The sequence below is a fragment of the Dendrobates tinctorius genome, unplaced genomic scaffold (genome assembly GCF_039654945.1).
Source record: "Dendrobates tinctorius isolate UK_male_01 unplaced genomic scaffold, ASM3965494v1 ptg000162l, whole genome shotgun sequence".
Lineage (NCBI taxonomy): Eukaryota > Metazoa > Chordata > Amphibia > Anura > Dendrobatidae > Dendrobates > Dendrobates tinctorius.
This window is the reverse complement of record NW_027361829.1, coordinates 4,301,229-4,318,539: the sequence shown is the minus strand read 5'-3', so window position 1 is coordinate 4,318,539 and position 17,311 is coordinate 4,301,229. Positions and strand designations below refer to the sequence as shown.

The window sequence follows — 17,311 nt, the reverse complement described above, 5'->3', positions numbered from 1 at the left end:
AATATGCAGCGTCTGCACAGCGATTTTTTTTTTACATTGATTTTAAGGCTACTGTACATCACAATGAGGATATGCAACGTTTCTGCGCGGTAAAATCTGCTGCAGATCCGCTGCAAATCTGCATCGTGTGCACACAGCCTAAATCTTGCCCTGGCCATGCCGGACACCTTGCTCGCTCCCCATCCCAGCCCGGGCAGCCGGTGGAAGCAGTGTGGCTAGCTGCCTCCTCAGCACTGGGCGCGCGACCTCTCACGGCTTATTAACCCTTCCATGATCCAGGTGAGCTCCAGTCAGCGCGCCATTCTCTCCCGCGTCAGCACACTACGCTGAGGTGACAGGTGAGCGCGCCGCTACCTACCGAGCCGCGGGCACAGCCTGAGCACCGTCTCCTGCCAGTAATAGGCTTTGTGCCGCCTCCTCATTATGACGCTTAGGTAACGGCCTAATCCTAACTAATGCAGCGCCCGCCCTTCTCCTCGCGGGGCCGGGGGAGGGGGCTCAAACGTGCTCGTGTTGTCAACTCTGTGTGTTGTGCTTGTCAATCAGCTGAGATTGGAGAGACGTGTCTGGTCTCCGGCTCCCAGTGCGCAGCCGCCACGCTCCTGGCTGCAGGGATTAGCGGCGCTCAGTCTATTGCCCTGCTTTCTCACCTAGCTGTGTGCCCGCTCTCCCTGGCAGCAGTTGGCATTGCCGGGATGGCCGCTCAGGGAGCTGTCTGATGCCCGTGCAGCCGCCACATCCGTGAGCTCCCTCCTCAGCCGATCACTTGGCAGCTCGGCTTTATGAATGGCCCCGCTATGGAGGAAATACCCTTTCAGAAAGTCAAAACCAGGAGGAAGAAGTGCCGCTGCTCCCCCGCCGCCCCTCTGGATGCCATCGCATGCGAGGACGAGTTTGACTGCAAGGAGCTGGAGTCCCTGTTCCAGAATTACAACCTGAAGCTGGAGCAGACCGCGACCTTGAAGGCTCTGGCTGTGCTGATCGTGATGACGGCCACCCTGGCGCTGGTGGAGCTGCTGTCCGGCCCCAGCCTCAGCATCTCCAAAGGCTCGCACCCCGTGCACTGCATCATCTTCGTGTCCCTGTTCATCGTCACCAATGTGAAATACCTGCAGGTAACGCAGCTGCAGCAGATCGTCAAGCTCACCTTGCTCTTCAGCTTCACTTTCGCCTTCCTGTGCTGCCCCTTCTCCCTGGGAGCTTATGGCTTGGAGCCCCCCACATCCTCAGACCAAGGCATGTGGCAGCTGATGCTGGTGACGTTTGTGTCCTATGCCCTGCTGCCAGTGAGGACCCTGCTGGCCATCGTGTTTGGGGTCATGGTGTCTGTGTCTCACATCATCGTCACAGCGACCTCTGTGAGTGTGAGGAGCCACAAGCTGTGGAGAACGGTGAGTGGGCTGTGTGCTGTCCGTGGTGCTGAGCAGGAATCTGTCTGCAGCCTGCTGCCCCCATAACCTGCTGGTGTCCCCCATTATACAGGCTTATGCTCTCAGGGCTGTGATGGGGAACCTACCATTCATGATCAGTCCATAGTCATCTCTGGGGGATTAATGGTGGATGGTGGGCTCCCACTTACCCCTATGTCATGGGCGTCAGTGTGTGTCCCCCACTATACAGGCTGTATTTATAGCTTATGCTCTTATTAATTATTATTATTATGCATTTATATAGCACCTTTTATTCCATGGCGCTTTACATGTGAAAACGGGAAATATAGACAAGTTTAGAAACGTGTAAGACAAGGGACACGCAAGTACATAAGGAGAGGGGACCCTACCCGCGAGGGCTCACAGGCTACAGGGATGGGTGAGGATACAGTAGGAGAGGGTAGAGCAAGTCGTGCTGTGGTTCAGTGGACCGAGGCTTGTCGGAACAGGTGGGTCTTCAGGTTCTTCTTGAAGGTTTCCATTGATGGTGAGAGTCTGATGTGTTGCGACAGGGAGTTAACAGAGTATGGGGGAAGCACGGGAGAAGTCTTGTATGTGGTTGTGGGAAGAAGAGATAAGGGGGGGAGTAGAGAAGGAGATCTTGAGATGATCGAAGGTTGCGTGTGGGTAGGTACCTAGAGACCATGTCACAGATGTATGGAGGAGACAGGTAGCGGATGGCTTTGTTTGTCATGGATAGGGTTTTGAATTGGAGCTTCTGGGCAATAGGAAGCCAGTGAAGGGCCTGGTATAGGGGGGAGGCTGGGGAATAGCGGGGAGACAGGTGGAATAGTCGGGCAGCAGAGTGTAGGATGGACTGGAGGAGCCAGAGTGCTAGAGGGGAGGCCAGAGAGTAGGGGGTTGCAGTAGGCGAGGCGGGAGATGATAAGAGCATGCACTAGTGTTTTTGTGGTTTTGTGGTTGAGGAATAAACGGATCCGGGAAATATTTTTGAGTTTGAGGTGGCAGGAGGAGGTGAGGGCTTGGATATGTGGTTTGAAAGAGAGCGCAGAGTCGAGGATCACCCCAAGGCACCGAGCGTACGGGACTGGGGAAAGAGAGCAGCCGTTGACATTGATGGATAGGTCTGGTGGAGGGGTAGAGTGAGATGGGGGAAAGATGATGAATTCTGTTTTGTCCATGTTAAGTTTGAGAAAGCGAGCAGAGAAGAAGGCTGAGATAGGAGACAGACAATGTGGGATTTCAGTCAGTAAGGAGGCGAGGTCGGGTCCAGATAGGTAGATCTGCGTGTCATCGGCATAGAGGTGATACTGCAAACCGTGGGATTCTATGAGCTGTCCCAAGTCGAAGGTATAGATGGAGAATAGTAGGGGTCCTAGGACAGAGCCTTGGGGAACACCGACAGACAGGGGGCGAGGTGAGGAGGTGGTGTGTGAGAGGGAGACACTAAATGTTCGATCTGTTAGGTATGAGGAGATCCAGGATAGGGCCAGGTCTGTGATGCCAAGAGATGAGAGAGTCTGTAGCAGGAGGGAATGGTCTACGGTGTCGAAGGCAGAGGACAGGTCCAGGAGAAGGAGGGCAGAGTAGTGTCGCTTGCTCTTGGCGGTTAGTAAGTTGTTAGTGACTTTAGTTAGGGCAGTTTCAGTTGAGTGATGCGGTCGGAAGCCAGATTGTAACCGGTCAAAGAGGGAACAGGAGGAGAGGTTGGAGGACAGTTCAAGATATACATGCTGTTCCAGTAGTTTTGACGCGTAAGGGAGAAGAGATATAGGGCGATAGTTAGACACAGAGGATTGGTCAAGGGAGGGCTTTTTGAGGTTGGGTGTGATTGAGGCATGTTTGAAGGATGAGGGAAAGACACCATTTGTAAGTGAAAGGTTGAAAAGGTGTGTTAGAGATGGGATGAGGACTGTGGCCAAGTTAGGGATGAGGTGAGACGGGAGTGGGTCGAGGGCACAAGTGGTGAGGTGTGATCTTGACAGAAGGGTGGAGAGCCGATCTGTCATGGTGGAGAAGCTGGCTTTTGCAGAACAGGGCTGAGCGGCTAAGAGGGGCATTGGGGGCTGCGGGCCAAAGTTTTGTCTGATCATGTCGATCTTCTGCTTAAAGAAGGAGGCAAAGTCTTCGGCAGAAATGAGAGGAGGGGGAGGAGGTGCTGTGGGACGGCGTAGAGAATTGAAAGTGTTGAAGAGCTGTTTAGGGTTGTGAGACAGGGAGAATATGAGAGATGCAAAGTAAGTTTGTTTTGCGGCAGAGAGCGTGGACTTAAAGCTGGCAAGTCGCTTGTATGCGTTGAAGTGCTCAGTAGAACGGGTTTTCTTCCATCTCCGCTCAGCGGCCCTGGAATCCCGTCTCAGTTCTTTGGTCAGGCTGGTCAGCCAGGGCTGCCTGTTGATTGTTCGAGTTTTGCTCTGCGTGAGGGGGGGGAAGCCGAATCAAGCATTGCTGTTATTGTGGTGTTTTAAAAGGTGGCAGCAGCATCTGTGTCATTAAGGGAAGCTATGTCTGTAAGAGGGAGAAGGGATTCAGAGAGTGATTGTAAATTGAGTTGTTTGAGATTCCTGCGAGGATGAGCGAGTTTATGGAGCAGGGTTTGCACAGTAGGAGAGGAGAGGGAAGAGAATGTCAGTGTAGTGAAACCTCCACCAGGGGGAGCTGGTGAGGGAAGAGAGGTTATACACTAAGAGCAGCAACCCTGAGCACAGCACAGGTGCCACAGGTAACGAGAGAGAATAGTCAGACGAACCGAGTCAGAAACTAACAGGAGCAGACGTACCAGAAGGAGCAGCAATACACGTAGTCAAAATACCAAAGCCGAGAGTCAGAAAGCCAGAACATGAGCACAGGGTCCAAAACGTGAGACGAAATACGTGGTTGGGGTACAAGCCAGGGAGTCAGATGCCAGAGAGGGAACGTAACAGCAGAAAGGAATACCAAGAGACGGGGTCAGAAATCAGTCCGGGTCATACACGTGAATATCAGTCCAAGGCAGGAGGATCACCAGGGTACAAGGGTCAGAGGCTCTAAACTGCAAGCTTGAGCTATCACTAGCACTGGTCAGCAGGCTGTGAGGGATTGAAATAGCCCAGCTAGCTCCAGAACGAGGCTGAGGAGATTAACCCCCGCATGACCAGTCCGGAGTGAAGACAGCAGAAGATAAACTCCGGACTGGACCATGACAGTACCCCCCTCTCAATGGGGGGCCACTGGACCCCCAGGCTTCCCTGGATGACGAGCGTGAAAGGCCCGGACCAACCGATCCGCATGGACCGAACGCGCCGGCACCCATGACCGATCCTCAGGACCGTATCCTTTCCAATGGACCAAGTACTGAAGTGAATGACGGAGCATACGAGAATCCACCACCTGTTCCACCTCGTACTCGGTCTGCCCATCTACCATAACAGGCGGCGGGTGCGAGGGAGACTCATCAGAGGAAGGCACCGATGGCTTCAGAAGCGCTTTATGGAACACATTAGGAATCCGTAATGACGGAGGCAACCGCAGGCGAAAGACCACAAGATTAATCACCTCTAAAATCTCATACGGACCAATAAACTTGGGACCCAACTTAGCAGAGGGAATTCTCAGCCTTATGTTTTTGGTGGATAACCATACCTTATCCCCCACCTGATAAGTCGGCCCCACCGAGCGTCGTTTATCTGCAAAAAACTTATATTTGCCCTGAGCCTCCCCAATGTTTCTCTGAACTTCCCTCCAAACCTCCTCCAACCGCAAAAAGGCTGAATCAGCCCCTGGACTCTCCGAATCTAGTCTGGAGAATTCACCAAAATGAGGGTGAAACCCATAGTTGCAGAAGAAAGGAGAAGTACCAGTAGACTGATTGACACGATTATTGAAGGCGAATTCCGCCATAAGTATCATAGAGCACCAATCATCCTGTCTGGATGTGACAAGACACCGCAGGATCTGCTCTAAAGACTGATTGGTCCTTTCAGTCTGACCATTGGTCTCGGGATGGTAGGCCGATGAAAAGGTCAGACTGATGCCAGCCTTTTACAAAAAGCTCTCCAGAATTTTGACACGAATTGCACCCCTCTATCAGACACCACACTGACAGGCACACCATGCAACCGAATCACATGCTCAATGAATAGCTTAGGTAGAGTCTCAGCATTAGGAAGGCCCGTTAAGGGTACAAAATGTGCTTGTTTACTGAACCTATCCACAACTACCCAGATCACGGTTTTGCCATTAGAGGGTGGGAGATCGGTGATAAAATCCATGGACAGGTGAGTCCACGGTCTATCCGGAATTGGCAGTGGCACCAATTCCCCGGCCGGCCGGTTGTGGGAGGCTTTAGCGCGGGCACAAGTTTCACAGGAGGACACAAAACCAGTGACGTCAGAAGTCAACGAGGGCCACCAGAACAGCCTAGTGATGGCTTTACGAGTGGCCGAGATTCCTGGATGCTCACTCAGAGCCGAGTCGTGGAACTCCCGAAGCACCCTTAACCGATACTGGACAGGCACAAACAGCTTATTTTCAGGTATGGATGGGGGAGCTAGAGATTGGGCCTCACGAATCTCCTGCTCCAATCTCTGGGACACCAAGGCCACCACCACCCCGCGCTGAAGAATGGAGGAAGGAGGCTCCGGAGGCGATACCGGATCTAGGCTGCGAGACAAGGCATCCGCCTTCACATTCTTGGAACCTGGTCTGAAAGTGATGGAAAACTGAAATTGGGAAAAAAAAAGTGACCACCTTGCCTGTCTCGGAGTCAGACGTTTGGCGGATTCGATGTAAGACAGATTCTTGTGATCTGTAATGACAGTTATACGATGGACAGCCCCCTCCAAAAAATGCCTCCATTCTTCAAAAGCCAATTTAATGGCCAACAACTCTCGGTTACCCACATCATAATTCCTTTCAGCAGAGGAAAATTTTTTAGAAAAGAAGGCACAGGGTCTTAAGTTAGTTAATGTGGTGGGCCCCTGGGACAACACAGCCCCCACTCCCACCTCAGAGGCATCCACTTCTACGATGAATGGTTTAGACAAGTCAGGTTGCACCAGTACCGGAGCAGTCATGAAACGTTCTTTTACCAAAGAAAACACCGCCACAGCTGGAGCTGACCAGTTTTTAAGATCTGCTCCCTTTTGGGTGAGATCAGTGAGGGGTTTGACCACTTGAGAGAACCCCTTGATGAATTTTCTGTAATAATTTGCGAAACCCAGAAATCGCTGAAGACCCTTGAGATCTCTGGGTTGCACCCAATCCACAATGGCCTGTACCTTCCTAGGGTCCATACGAAACCCCTCAGCGGACAGGATGACCCCTAGAAAGGACACTTCTTGAGTAAAAAATGAACACTTCTCCAATTTGGCAAAGAGTGAGTTCTCCCTGAGCCTCTGGAGAACCGCATGAAGATGACCCATATGATTTTGTCTATCAGAAGAATATATAAGTATATCGTCAAGATAAACAACTACAAAACGTCCAATAAAATCAGAAAAAACATGGTTAATGAAATTCTGGAATACCGCTGGTGCGGTAGTCAAACCGAAGGGCATAACCAAATTTTCAAACAAACCCTCAGAGGTGAGAAACGCAGTTTTCCATTCATTCCCCTCCCTCATACGGATGAGATTGTATGCTCCCCTGAGGTCCAACTTAGAGAACCACCTGGCCCCCGACAATTGATTATACAAATCAGGTATCAGTGGGAGAGGATAAGCGTTTCTTATGGTTATTTTATTCAGTTCTCGAAAATCGAGGCATGGGCGTAAACCACCATCCTTCTTTTTTACAAAAAAGAACCCCGCTGCCACGGGAGAGACAGATGGCCGTATATGCCCTTTACGGAGGCTCTCAGAGATGTACTCCTTCATAGCAGCCCGCTCAGGGCCGGAGAGATTGTACAGCCGGGCTTTGGGCAATTTGGCACCGGGAACAAGATCCACGGCACAATCGAATGGGCGGTGTGGTGGTAGAACCTCAGCCTCTTTTTCGGAGAACACATCCTAAAAACCCTTTAGGTACTCCGGAATACCCTCCAGGTTGACGGATGACATAGACACAGTAGCAAGACAATTTTCAGAACACCCAGGTCCCCATTTAACAATATCCCGGGACCCCCAGTCAATAACTGGGTTATGCCGTTGCAACCAGGGAAACCCTAACACCAGGCCAGCAGGGAGGTTATCCAAAGCAAAGCATGACATGCGCTACTGGTGTAGGGCCCCCACCCTGAGGGTAAATTCTTTAGAACTGAAATGGAGACCATCCTTAGTGAGAGGTGTAGAATCAATAGCCACAATTTTTAAGGGAGTCTCCAACCTAACTGTCCCTAATCTACAGCGAGCAACCAGCTTAGAGTCAATCAGGTTCAGAGATGACCCACAGTCTACAAAAGCCGAAGTATGGAAAAAGCCGTTCTCAACACCAAGTTCCACCTTTAGCAGTACTCTTGAAAAGGAAGAAAAAGGTACCTGAGAGTCTGGGTGACCCCCACGATTAATACCCAGACTCAGCCGCTTGTTAGTCGGAGGACAGGAGGGGCAGTCTTTTTTCCAATGTCCGGGATCTCCGCAGTAAAAACACAATTTTCCATCACGTCGCCGTCTCCTCTCTTTCTCCTGGGGGTTGGTGGCTCCCACCTCCATAGGTTCAGATGGAAGCAAAACATCAGGGTTAGCAGGGAAAAACGGAACCCCTCGCTGAGTAACACCTCTCTCCCGCAGTCTCCGATCCATACGGATAGCCTGAGTCATAGCCTCCTCCAATGAACTGGGAGGTGGATGGAGAGCCAGAGCGTCCTTCAAGCAATCCGACAGTCCCTTCCTGAACAGACATCTCAGTGCAGAGTCGTCCCAGGACACCTCAGTGGACCATCGACGGAATTCGGAGCTGTACCATTCGGCTGAGTGCTTCCCTTGCCCCAGACCCAAAATAGTGTCCTCTGCCACCCTAAACACGGTCCGGTTCATCATAAATAAGTCCTAGGGCCTCAAAGAACCTATCTACCGACATCCGTTCAGGGGCAGTAGGGGGCAATGAAAAAGCCCAGGATTGGGGACCCTCCCTAAGTAAGGAGATAACAATCCCCACCCGCTGAGTGTCATCCCCAGACGATCGGGGTCTAAGAGAAAACCATAATTTACAACTCTCCTTGAATATATGAAATTTATCTTTTTCGCCAGAAAATGTGTCAGGAAGTTTAACTGAGGGTTCAGGAGAGTGCAAAATAACATCTACAGAGTCACCTGGTGGACAAACAATATGAGAGATGTTTCCCTGCATGGTCTTAATAGTCTCAGTCAGTTCTTTCTGTAAGTGGGTCTGAGACATGACAAGGGACTGATGATTCACAGAAAAGTCCTGCGCCATCTGTGTCAAACTGGACACTTGATCTGCCAAGTTATGCAGCAGATCCATGGCCAGAGAAAAAAAAAAAAAAAAAGCAAAATCCCGTTTAAATGTGGGGTTAGTGATAATGTAGTGAAACCTCCACCAGGGGGAGCTGGTGAGGGAAGAGAGGTTATACACTAAGAGCAGCAACCCTCAGCAACAGCACAGGTGCCACAGGTAACGAGAGAGAATAGTCAGACGAACCGAGTCAGAAACTAACAGGAGCAGACGTACCAGAAGGAGCAGCAATACACGTAGTCAAAATACCAAAGCCGAGAGTCAGAAAGCCAGAACATGAGCACAGGGTCCAAAACGTGAGACGAAATACGTGGTCGGGGTACAAGCCAGGGAGTCAGATGCCAGAGAGGGAACGTAACAGCAGAAAGGAATACCAAGAGACAGGGTCAGAAATCAGTCCGGGTCATACACGTGAATATCAGTCCAAGGCAGGAGGATCACCAGGGTACAAGGGTCAGCGGCTCTAAACTGCAAGCTTGAGCTATCACTAACACTGGTCAGCAGGCTGTGAGGGATTGAAATAGCCCAGCTAGCTCCAGAACGAGGCTCAGGAGATTAACCCCTGCATGACCAGTCCGGAGTGAGGACAGCAGAAGATAAACTCCGGACTGGACCATGACAGTCAGTAGGTTGTGGTCAGACAGGGGGAGGGGTGAGTTATTGAGATTAGTGAGGGAACAGTGACGGGTGAAGATAAGGTCCAGCGTGTGACCATCTTTGTGAGTGGCCGCAGAGGACTAATGAGTGAGGCCGAGGGAAGCCGTGAGCGATAGAAGTTTAGAGGCAGCCGGGGTGGAAGTGTCAATGGGGATGTTGGAGTCGCCCATGATGATGGTGGGAATGTCAGCAAAAAGGAAATGGAGTAGCCAGGTGGTGAAGTGGTCGAGAAAGGTGGAGATGGCTAGTTCTGGGCGGCGGTAGATGACAGCCAGTTGGAGGTTGGAGGGGGAATAGATGCGGACGGAGTGCACCTCGAATGAGGGAAGAGTAGCGGAGGGTGGCAAAGGAATTTGGGTAAAGGAGCAGGTATCAGACAGGAGCAAGCCAACTCCTCCACCACGTTTGTTGCTGGGGCGACGGGTGTGAGAGAGATGGAATCCGCCATAGGAAAGCTCAGCTGGAGAAGCTGTGTCAGAGGGAGTGAGCCAGGTTTCAGTGATGGCGAGAAAGGAGTTTGTTGGTGATAAAGAGGTCATGGATAAATGATAGCTTGTTGCAGACAGAGAGTGCGTTCCATAGGGCTCCAGGTAAGGGGGTTGAGGGAGTGGGGGCTGGATGAATGGGTATGAGGTTATCATGGTTGCGAAGACGCGTAGAGGATCGTGGCAGGGTGGTAGAAGTGAGTGTAGGGATGTGTTGAGGAGGGCCAGGATTTGGGGATACGTCGCCAGCAATAAGGAGTAGTAGACAGAGTATTAGAAGGTGGGAGCAGGATAGGACATGATGTGGCCGTGTGTGTCTGGAGAAAAAGGATTGTATGTGGAGGAACAGTTGTGATGAAGAGGTGAGTTGGCTGGGAAGGATGGAGGAGGAAATGACAAGTTCCTTACTGGGTGGAGGGATTGCAGGAGTTAGGGAGAAATAGAGTAGTATGGGGCTGATAGTAAAAAGAATGTGAAACATTGTTGTGGTCCTATAGTCCGTTACTTTACAGTCAATTCCAGTCCAATTCAAGTCTAATTCAAAGTACTTAGAAATTAGTACTTTGAAATTGATGGAGCCGACTACGTCTAGAGCAGACCCATGGTGGTGAATATATGTGCAGCTAAAGACAATCAGGTGTGAGTGAAAGTGGGGTGTGACTGCCCAGGCCAAATGCACAGAGTTAAGCAGAGGTCATAAAAGGGGGAAGGGGTTATACAGACCACTTAGATGTGTGGCAAAGATAAGATGGAGTACAATTATGGATACAAGAAGATGGGTAAGCTATGCATACCATATAAAATGCAATGCAGTTCACATGGGGCATTCAGGAGCATGAGAAAGTGGTAGAAATTCAGCAATGCATACCTCTTACAGCTGTAATGGGGAACCTACCATTCATGATCAGTCCATAGTCATCTCTGGGGATTAATGGTGGATGGTGGGCTCCCACTGACCCCTATGTCATGGGCGACAGTGTGTGTCCTCTAGTATACAGGCTGTATTTATAGCTTATGCTCTCAGGGCTGTGATGGGGAACCTACCATTGCTGATCAGTCCATAGACACCTCTGAGGATTAATGGTGGATGGTGGGATCCTACTGATGTCTACACGGAAGAGGCTCAACTGCTTTTCTTCCAGGCACCATTGCCCCTTTATTTTTGTCAGGTGTGGGATTTCAGGCAGCCCTAAATCTCCCACCACACTGAGTTAGGGGTTTCTATGCTGATGTACCTCTACTTCTGGTAACATTTGGAAGATTTGGATGTTGTATCGATAATTTAAGGGGAATCTGTCAGCAGAAAAAAACGCTATTAACCTGCAGATATGGGGTTAAACTGCAGGTTAATAGCTTAATTCACCTGCCCAGCGCCCGCTCTTTGCCGAACGCTGCGTGGAGAAAATACACTTTATTCCCCCCCAGCAGTGTCCCCTTTTCAGTCATTGGCAACGGCGCAAGTTCAGTCACTGAGTATACAGTGTGGCTTCACTGACTGACAGCCGGCCCCAATGCAGAGCTATTGTGACTCAGAGTCCAGGGCACGGTTGCAGCCGCACTTTATACTCAGGGCACTGACTGATAGCCGGCTCCAATGCAGAGCTATTGTCGCTCAGAGCCGGGGGCACGGTTACAGCCGCACTTTATACACCGAGCAGTGACTGACAGCCGGCCCCAATGCAGAGCTATTGTGACTGAGAGCCGGGGCACGGTTACAGCCACCGTACTTTATACTCAGAGCACTGACTGACAGCCGGCTCCAATGCAGCGCTATTGTCGCTCAGAGCCGGGGGGAACGGTTACAGCCGCCACACTTTATACTCCGAGCAGTGACTGAACCAGCACTAGCGCCACCGCAAAACTGGAACGCTGCCTGGGAGAATACCGGCGTTAGGCTAAATGCGGGCACTGGGCAGGTTAATTAAGATATTATCCTGTAGTTAACCCCATATCTTCAGATTAACCCCTTTCTGCCATCCGACGTACTATCCCGTCCACGGTACCTGGGCCCGTATGACCGGGGACGGGATAGTACGTCGGCGCGATCAGCGGCGCCCACGTGGTGAGCGCCGCTGATCGCGGCCGAGTGTCAGCTAATTATCATAGCTGACACCCGGTACAATGTGTCAGGGGCGGTCACGGACCGCCCCCGACACGTTAACCCCTTGCACACCGCGATCAAACACGATCGCGGTGTACCGGGGGTTAAAGGGAAGCATCGGCAGGGAGGGGGCTCCCTCCGTGCTTCCCTGAGCCCCCCACGGCAGCGCAATGTGCAGCGCTGCTGCGGGGGACTCCCTCCCTCCAGGCCCCCGAATCCAAGATGGCGACGGGGGCCTTCGGGGGCCTGCGGAAGCTGGCTTCCTCAGTGCCTGCAAAGCGCAGGCATGAGGAAGCCTTCTGCAGTGCCTGTGTCAGATCGCTGATCTGTCACAGTGATCTGTGATGTGACAGATCAGCGATCTGTCACAGGACAGTGATGTCCCACCTGGGACTAATTAATAAAGTAAAAAAAAAAATTAAAAAAAGTGTAAAAATAATTAAAAAAAAAAATCGCCAAATAAATTAGAAAAAAAAAAAAATTCCCCCAATAAATCCATTTTTTGGAAATAATAAAAAAAAAAACAATAAAAGTACACATATTAGGTATCGCCGCGTTCGTAACGACCCGCCCTATAAAACTGTCCCATTAGTTAACCCCTTTAGCGAACCCCTTAAAAAATAAAAATAAAAAACGAAGAAAAAAAATAATGATTTATTATCATACCGCCAAACAAAAAGTGTAATAACGCGCGATCAAAAAGACGCATATAAATATCCATGGTACCGCTGAAAACGTCATCTTGTCCCGCAAAAAACGAGCCGCCACACAGCATCATCAGCGAAAAAATAAAAAAGTTATAGCTCGCTGAATAAAGCGATGCAAAAATAATTATTTTTTATATAAAATAGTTTTCATTGCATAAAACCGACAAAAACATAAAAAACGACCTAAATGAGGTATCGCTGTAACCGTACTGACCCGAAGAATAAAACCGCTTTATCAATTTTACCGCACGCGGAACGGTGTAAACGCACCCCCCCAAAAGAAATTCATGAAACGCTGGTTTTTTTGTTCATTCTGCGTCCCAAAAATCGGAATAAAAAGCGATCAAAAAATTTCACGTGCCCGAAAATGGAACCAATAAAAACGTCAACTCGTCCCGCAAAAAATAAGACCTCACATGACTCGGTGGGTCAAAATACGGAAAAATTATAGCTCTCAATATATGGTGATGCAAAAACTATTTTTACAATAAAAAGCGTCTTTTAGCGTGCGACAGCCGCCAAACATAAAAACCGCCATAAATAGTAAATCAAACCCCCCGTTATCACCCCCTTAGTTAGGGAAAAATAATAAAATAAAAAAAATGTATTTATTTCCATTTTTCCATTAGGGTTAGGGCTAGGGTTAGGGCTAGGGGTGTGTTAGGGTAGGGTTAGGGCTAGGGCTAGGGCTAGGGTTAGGGCTAGGGTTAGGGCTAGGGTTAGGGTTAGGGTTAGGGCTAGGGTTAGGGCTAGGGTTAGGGTTAGGGGCGTGTTGGGGTTCGGGTTGGAGTTAGAATTGGGGGTTTCCACTGTTTGGGCACATCAGGGGCTCTCCAAATGCAACATGGCGTCTGATCTCAATTCCAGCCAATTCTGAGTTGAAAAAGTCAAATGGTGCTCCTTCCCTTCCAAGCTCTGCTATGCGCCCAAACAGTGTTTTACCCCCACATGTAAGGTATCAGCCTACTCAGGACAAATTGTAAAACAATTTTTGGGGTCCAATTTCTCCTGTTACCCTTAGGAAAATAAAAAATTGGGGGCAAAAATATCATTTTTGTGGAAAAAAATGATTTTTTTATTTTCACGTCCGAGTGTTATAAACTTCTGTGAAGCACTTGGGGGTTCAAAGTGCTCACCACACATCTAGATAAGTTCCGTGGGGGGTCTAGTGTCCAAAATGGGGTCACTTGTGGGGGTTTCCACTGTTTAGGTACATTAGGGGCTCTCCAAAGGCAACATGACACCCGCAGACCATTCCATCAAAGTCTGCATTCCAAAACGTCACTACTTCCCTTCCGAGCCCTAATGTGTGTCCATACAGTAGTTTTATCCCACATATGGGGTGTCAGCATACTCAGGACAAATTGGACAACAACTTTTGGGGTTCAATTTCTCCTGTTACCCTTGGGAAAATAAAAAAATTGGGGACTAATTGATCATGTTTGTGGAAAAAATACGATTTTTTTATTTTCATGCCCTGGCATTATAAACTTCTGTGAAGCCCTTAGGGGTTCAAAGTGCTCACCTCACATCTAGATACGTTCCTTAGTGGGTCTAGTTTTCAAAATGGGGTCATTTGTGAGGGGTTTCCACTGTTTAGGTACATTATGGGCTCTCCAAAGGCAACATGACACCCGCAGACCATTCCATCAAAGTCTGCATTCCAAAACGTCACTACTTCCCTTCCGAGCCCCGACGTGTGCAAATACAGTAGTTTTCTCCCACATATGGGGTATCAGCATACTCAGGACAAATTGGACAACAACTTTTGGGGTCCAATTTCTCCTGGTACCCTTGGGAAAATAAAAAAAATGGTGACTAAAAGATCATGTTTGTGGAAAAAATATGAATTTTTTATTTTCACGCCCGGGCGTTGTAAACTTCTGTGAAGCACTGGGGGTTCAAAGTGCTCACCACACATCTAGATAAGTTCCTTGGGGGGTCTAGTATAGAAAATGGTGTCATTTGTGGGGGGTTTCCACTGTTTAGGTACATTAGGGGCTCTCCAAAGGCAACATGACACCCGCAGACCATTCCATCAAAGTCTGCATTCCAAAACGTCACTACTTCCCTTCCGAGCCCCGACGTGTGCCCATACAGTAGTTTTCTCCCACATATGGGGTATCAGCATACTCAGGACAAATTGGACAACAACTTTTGGGGTCCAATTTCTCCTGGTACCCTTGGGAAAATAAAAAAATGGTGATTAAAAGATCATGTTTGTGGAAAAAATACGAATTTTTTATTTTCACGCCCGGGTGTTATAAACTTCTGTGAAGCACTGGGGGGGTCAAAGTGCTCACCACACATCTAGATAAGTTCCTTAGGGGGTCTAGTTTCCAAAATGGAGTCATTTGTGGGGGGTTTCCACTGTTTTGGTACATCAGGGGTTTTCCAAACGCGACATCGTGTCCGATCTCAATTTCAGCCAAAAACGTCAAATGGCGCTGCTTCCCTTCCGAGCTCTGCCATGCGCCCAAATAGTGGTTTACCCCCACATGTGGGGTATCAGCGTACTCAGGACAAATTGCACAATAACTTTTAGGGTCCTGTTACCCTTGGAAAAATAAGAATTGAGGGTGAAAAGATCATTTTTGTGGAAAAAATATGATTTTTTAATTGTATAGCTTTATGTTATAAACTTCTGTGAAGCCCATGGGGGTTCAAAGTTCTCACCACACATCTAGATAAGTTCCTTAGGGGGTCTAGTTTCCAAAATGGTGTCATTTGTGGGGGGGTTCCACTGTTTTGGTACATCAGGAGTTTTCCAAACGCGACATGGTGTCCGATCTCAATTCCAGCCAAAAACGTCAAATGGCGCTGCTTCCCTTCCGAGCTCTGCCATGCGCCCAAATAGTGGTTTACCCCCACATGTGGGATATCAGCGTACTCAGGACAAATTGCACAATAACTTTTAGGGTCCTGTTACCCTTGGAAAAATAAGAATTGAGGGTGAAAAGATCATTTTTGTGGAAAAAATGATTTTTTAATTGTATGGCTTTATGTTATAAACTTCTGTGAAGCCCATGGGGGTTCAAAGTTCTCACCACACATCTAGATAAGTTCTTTAGGGGGTCTAGTTTCCAAAATGGTGTCATTTGTGGGGGGTTCCACTGTTTTGGTACATCAGGAGTTTTCCAAACGCGACATCGTGTCCGATCTCAATTCCAGCCAAAAACGTCAAATGGCGCTGCTTCCCTTCCGAGCTCTGCCATGCGCCCAAATAGTGGTTTACCCCCACATGTGGGGTATCAGCGTACTCAGGACAAATTGCACAATAACTTTTAGGGTCCTGTTACCCTTGGAAAAATAAGAATTGAGGGTGAAAAGATCATTTTTGTGGAAAAAATATGATTTTTTAATTGTATGGCTTTATGTTATAAACTTCTGTGAAGCCCATGGGGGTTCAAAGTTCTCACCACACATCTAGATAAGTTCCTTAGGGGGTCTAGTTTCCAAAATGGTGTCATTTGTGGGGGGTTTCCACTGTTTTGGTACATCAGGGGTTTTCCAAACGCGACATGGTGTCCGATCTCATTTCCAGCCAAAAACGTCAAATGGCGCTGCTTCCCTTCCGAGCTCTGCCATGCGCCCAAATAGTGGTTTACCCCCACATGTGGGGTATCAGCGTACTCAGGACAAATTGCACAATAACTTTTAGGGTCCTGTTACCCTTGGGAAAATAAAAATTGGGGTGAAAAGATCATTTTTGTGGAAAAAATATGATTTTTTAATTGTACCGCTGTACGTTATAAACTTCTGTAAAGCCCTTGTGGGTTCAAAGTTCTCACCACATATCTAGATAAGTTCCTTGGGGGGTCTAGTTTCCAAAATGGGGTCACTTGTAGGGGGTTTCCACTGTATAGGTACATCAGGGACTCTCCAAACGTGACATGGCGTCCAATCTGAATTCCAGCCAATTTTGCATTGAAAAAGTCAAACGGCGCTCCTTCCATTCTGAGCTCTGCCATGCGCCGAAACAGTCGTTCCCCCCCCCACATATCAGGTATCTGCGTACTCAGGACAAATTGCACAATAACTTTTGCAGTTCAATTTCTCCTGTTACCCTTGGTAAAATAAAAAAAATTGAACCTGAAGTATTTTTTTTATGAAAAAAAGTTAGATGTTCATTTTTTTTTTAAATATTCAAAAAAATTCCTGTGACGCACCTAAAGGGTTAATAAACTTCTTGAATGTGGTTTTGAGCACCTTAAGGGGTGCAGTTTTTAGAATGGTGTCACTTTTGGGTATTTTCTATCATATAGACCCCTCAAAGTGGCTTCAAATGTGATGTGGTCCGTAAAAATAAAATGGTGTTGTAAAAATGAGAAATCGCTGGTCAACTTTTAACCCTTATAACTTCCTAACAAAAAAAAATTTTGGTTCCAAAATTGTGCTGATGTAAAGTAAACATGTGGGAAATGTTAGTTATCAAGTTTTTTGTGTGCCGTATCTCTGTGATTTAAGGGCATAAAAATTCAAAGTTGGAAAATTGCGAAATTTTCAAAATTTTTGCCAAATTTCCGTTTTTCTCACAAATAAACGCAAGTTATTTGAATGAAATTTTACCACTAACAT

General features: G+C 48.4%; 1 protein-coding gene across 1 annotated transcript in view; it reads left to right on the top strand.

Annotated features, from left to right (window-relative positions):
* Positions 1-445: 445 nt before the first annotated feature.
* The window catches only part of ADCY1 (adenylate cyclase 1), a 1,907,157-nt gene continuing 1,890,291 nt past the window's right edge, over positions 446-17,311 (top strand). Inside the window, exon 1 of the mRNA XM_073549833.1 lies at positions 446-1,391. Within this exon, the coding sequence (XP_073405934.1) occupies positions 783-1,391 (609 nt within the window). The 5' untranslated portion in view covers positions 446-782. The remainder of the gene's footprint in view (positions 1,392-17,311) is intronic.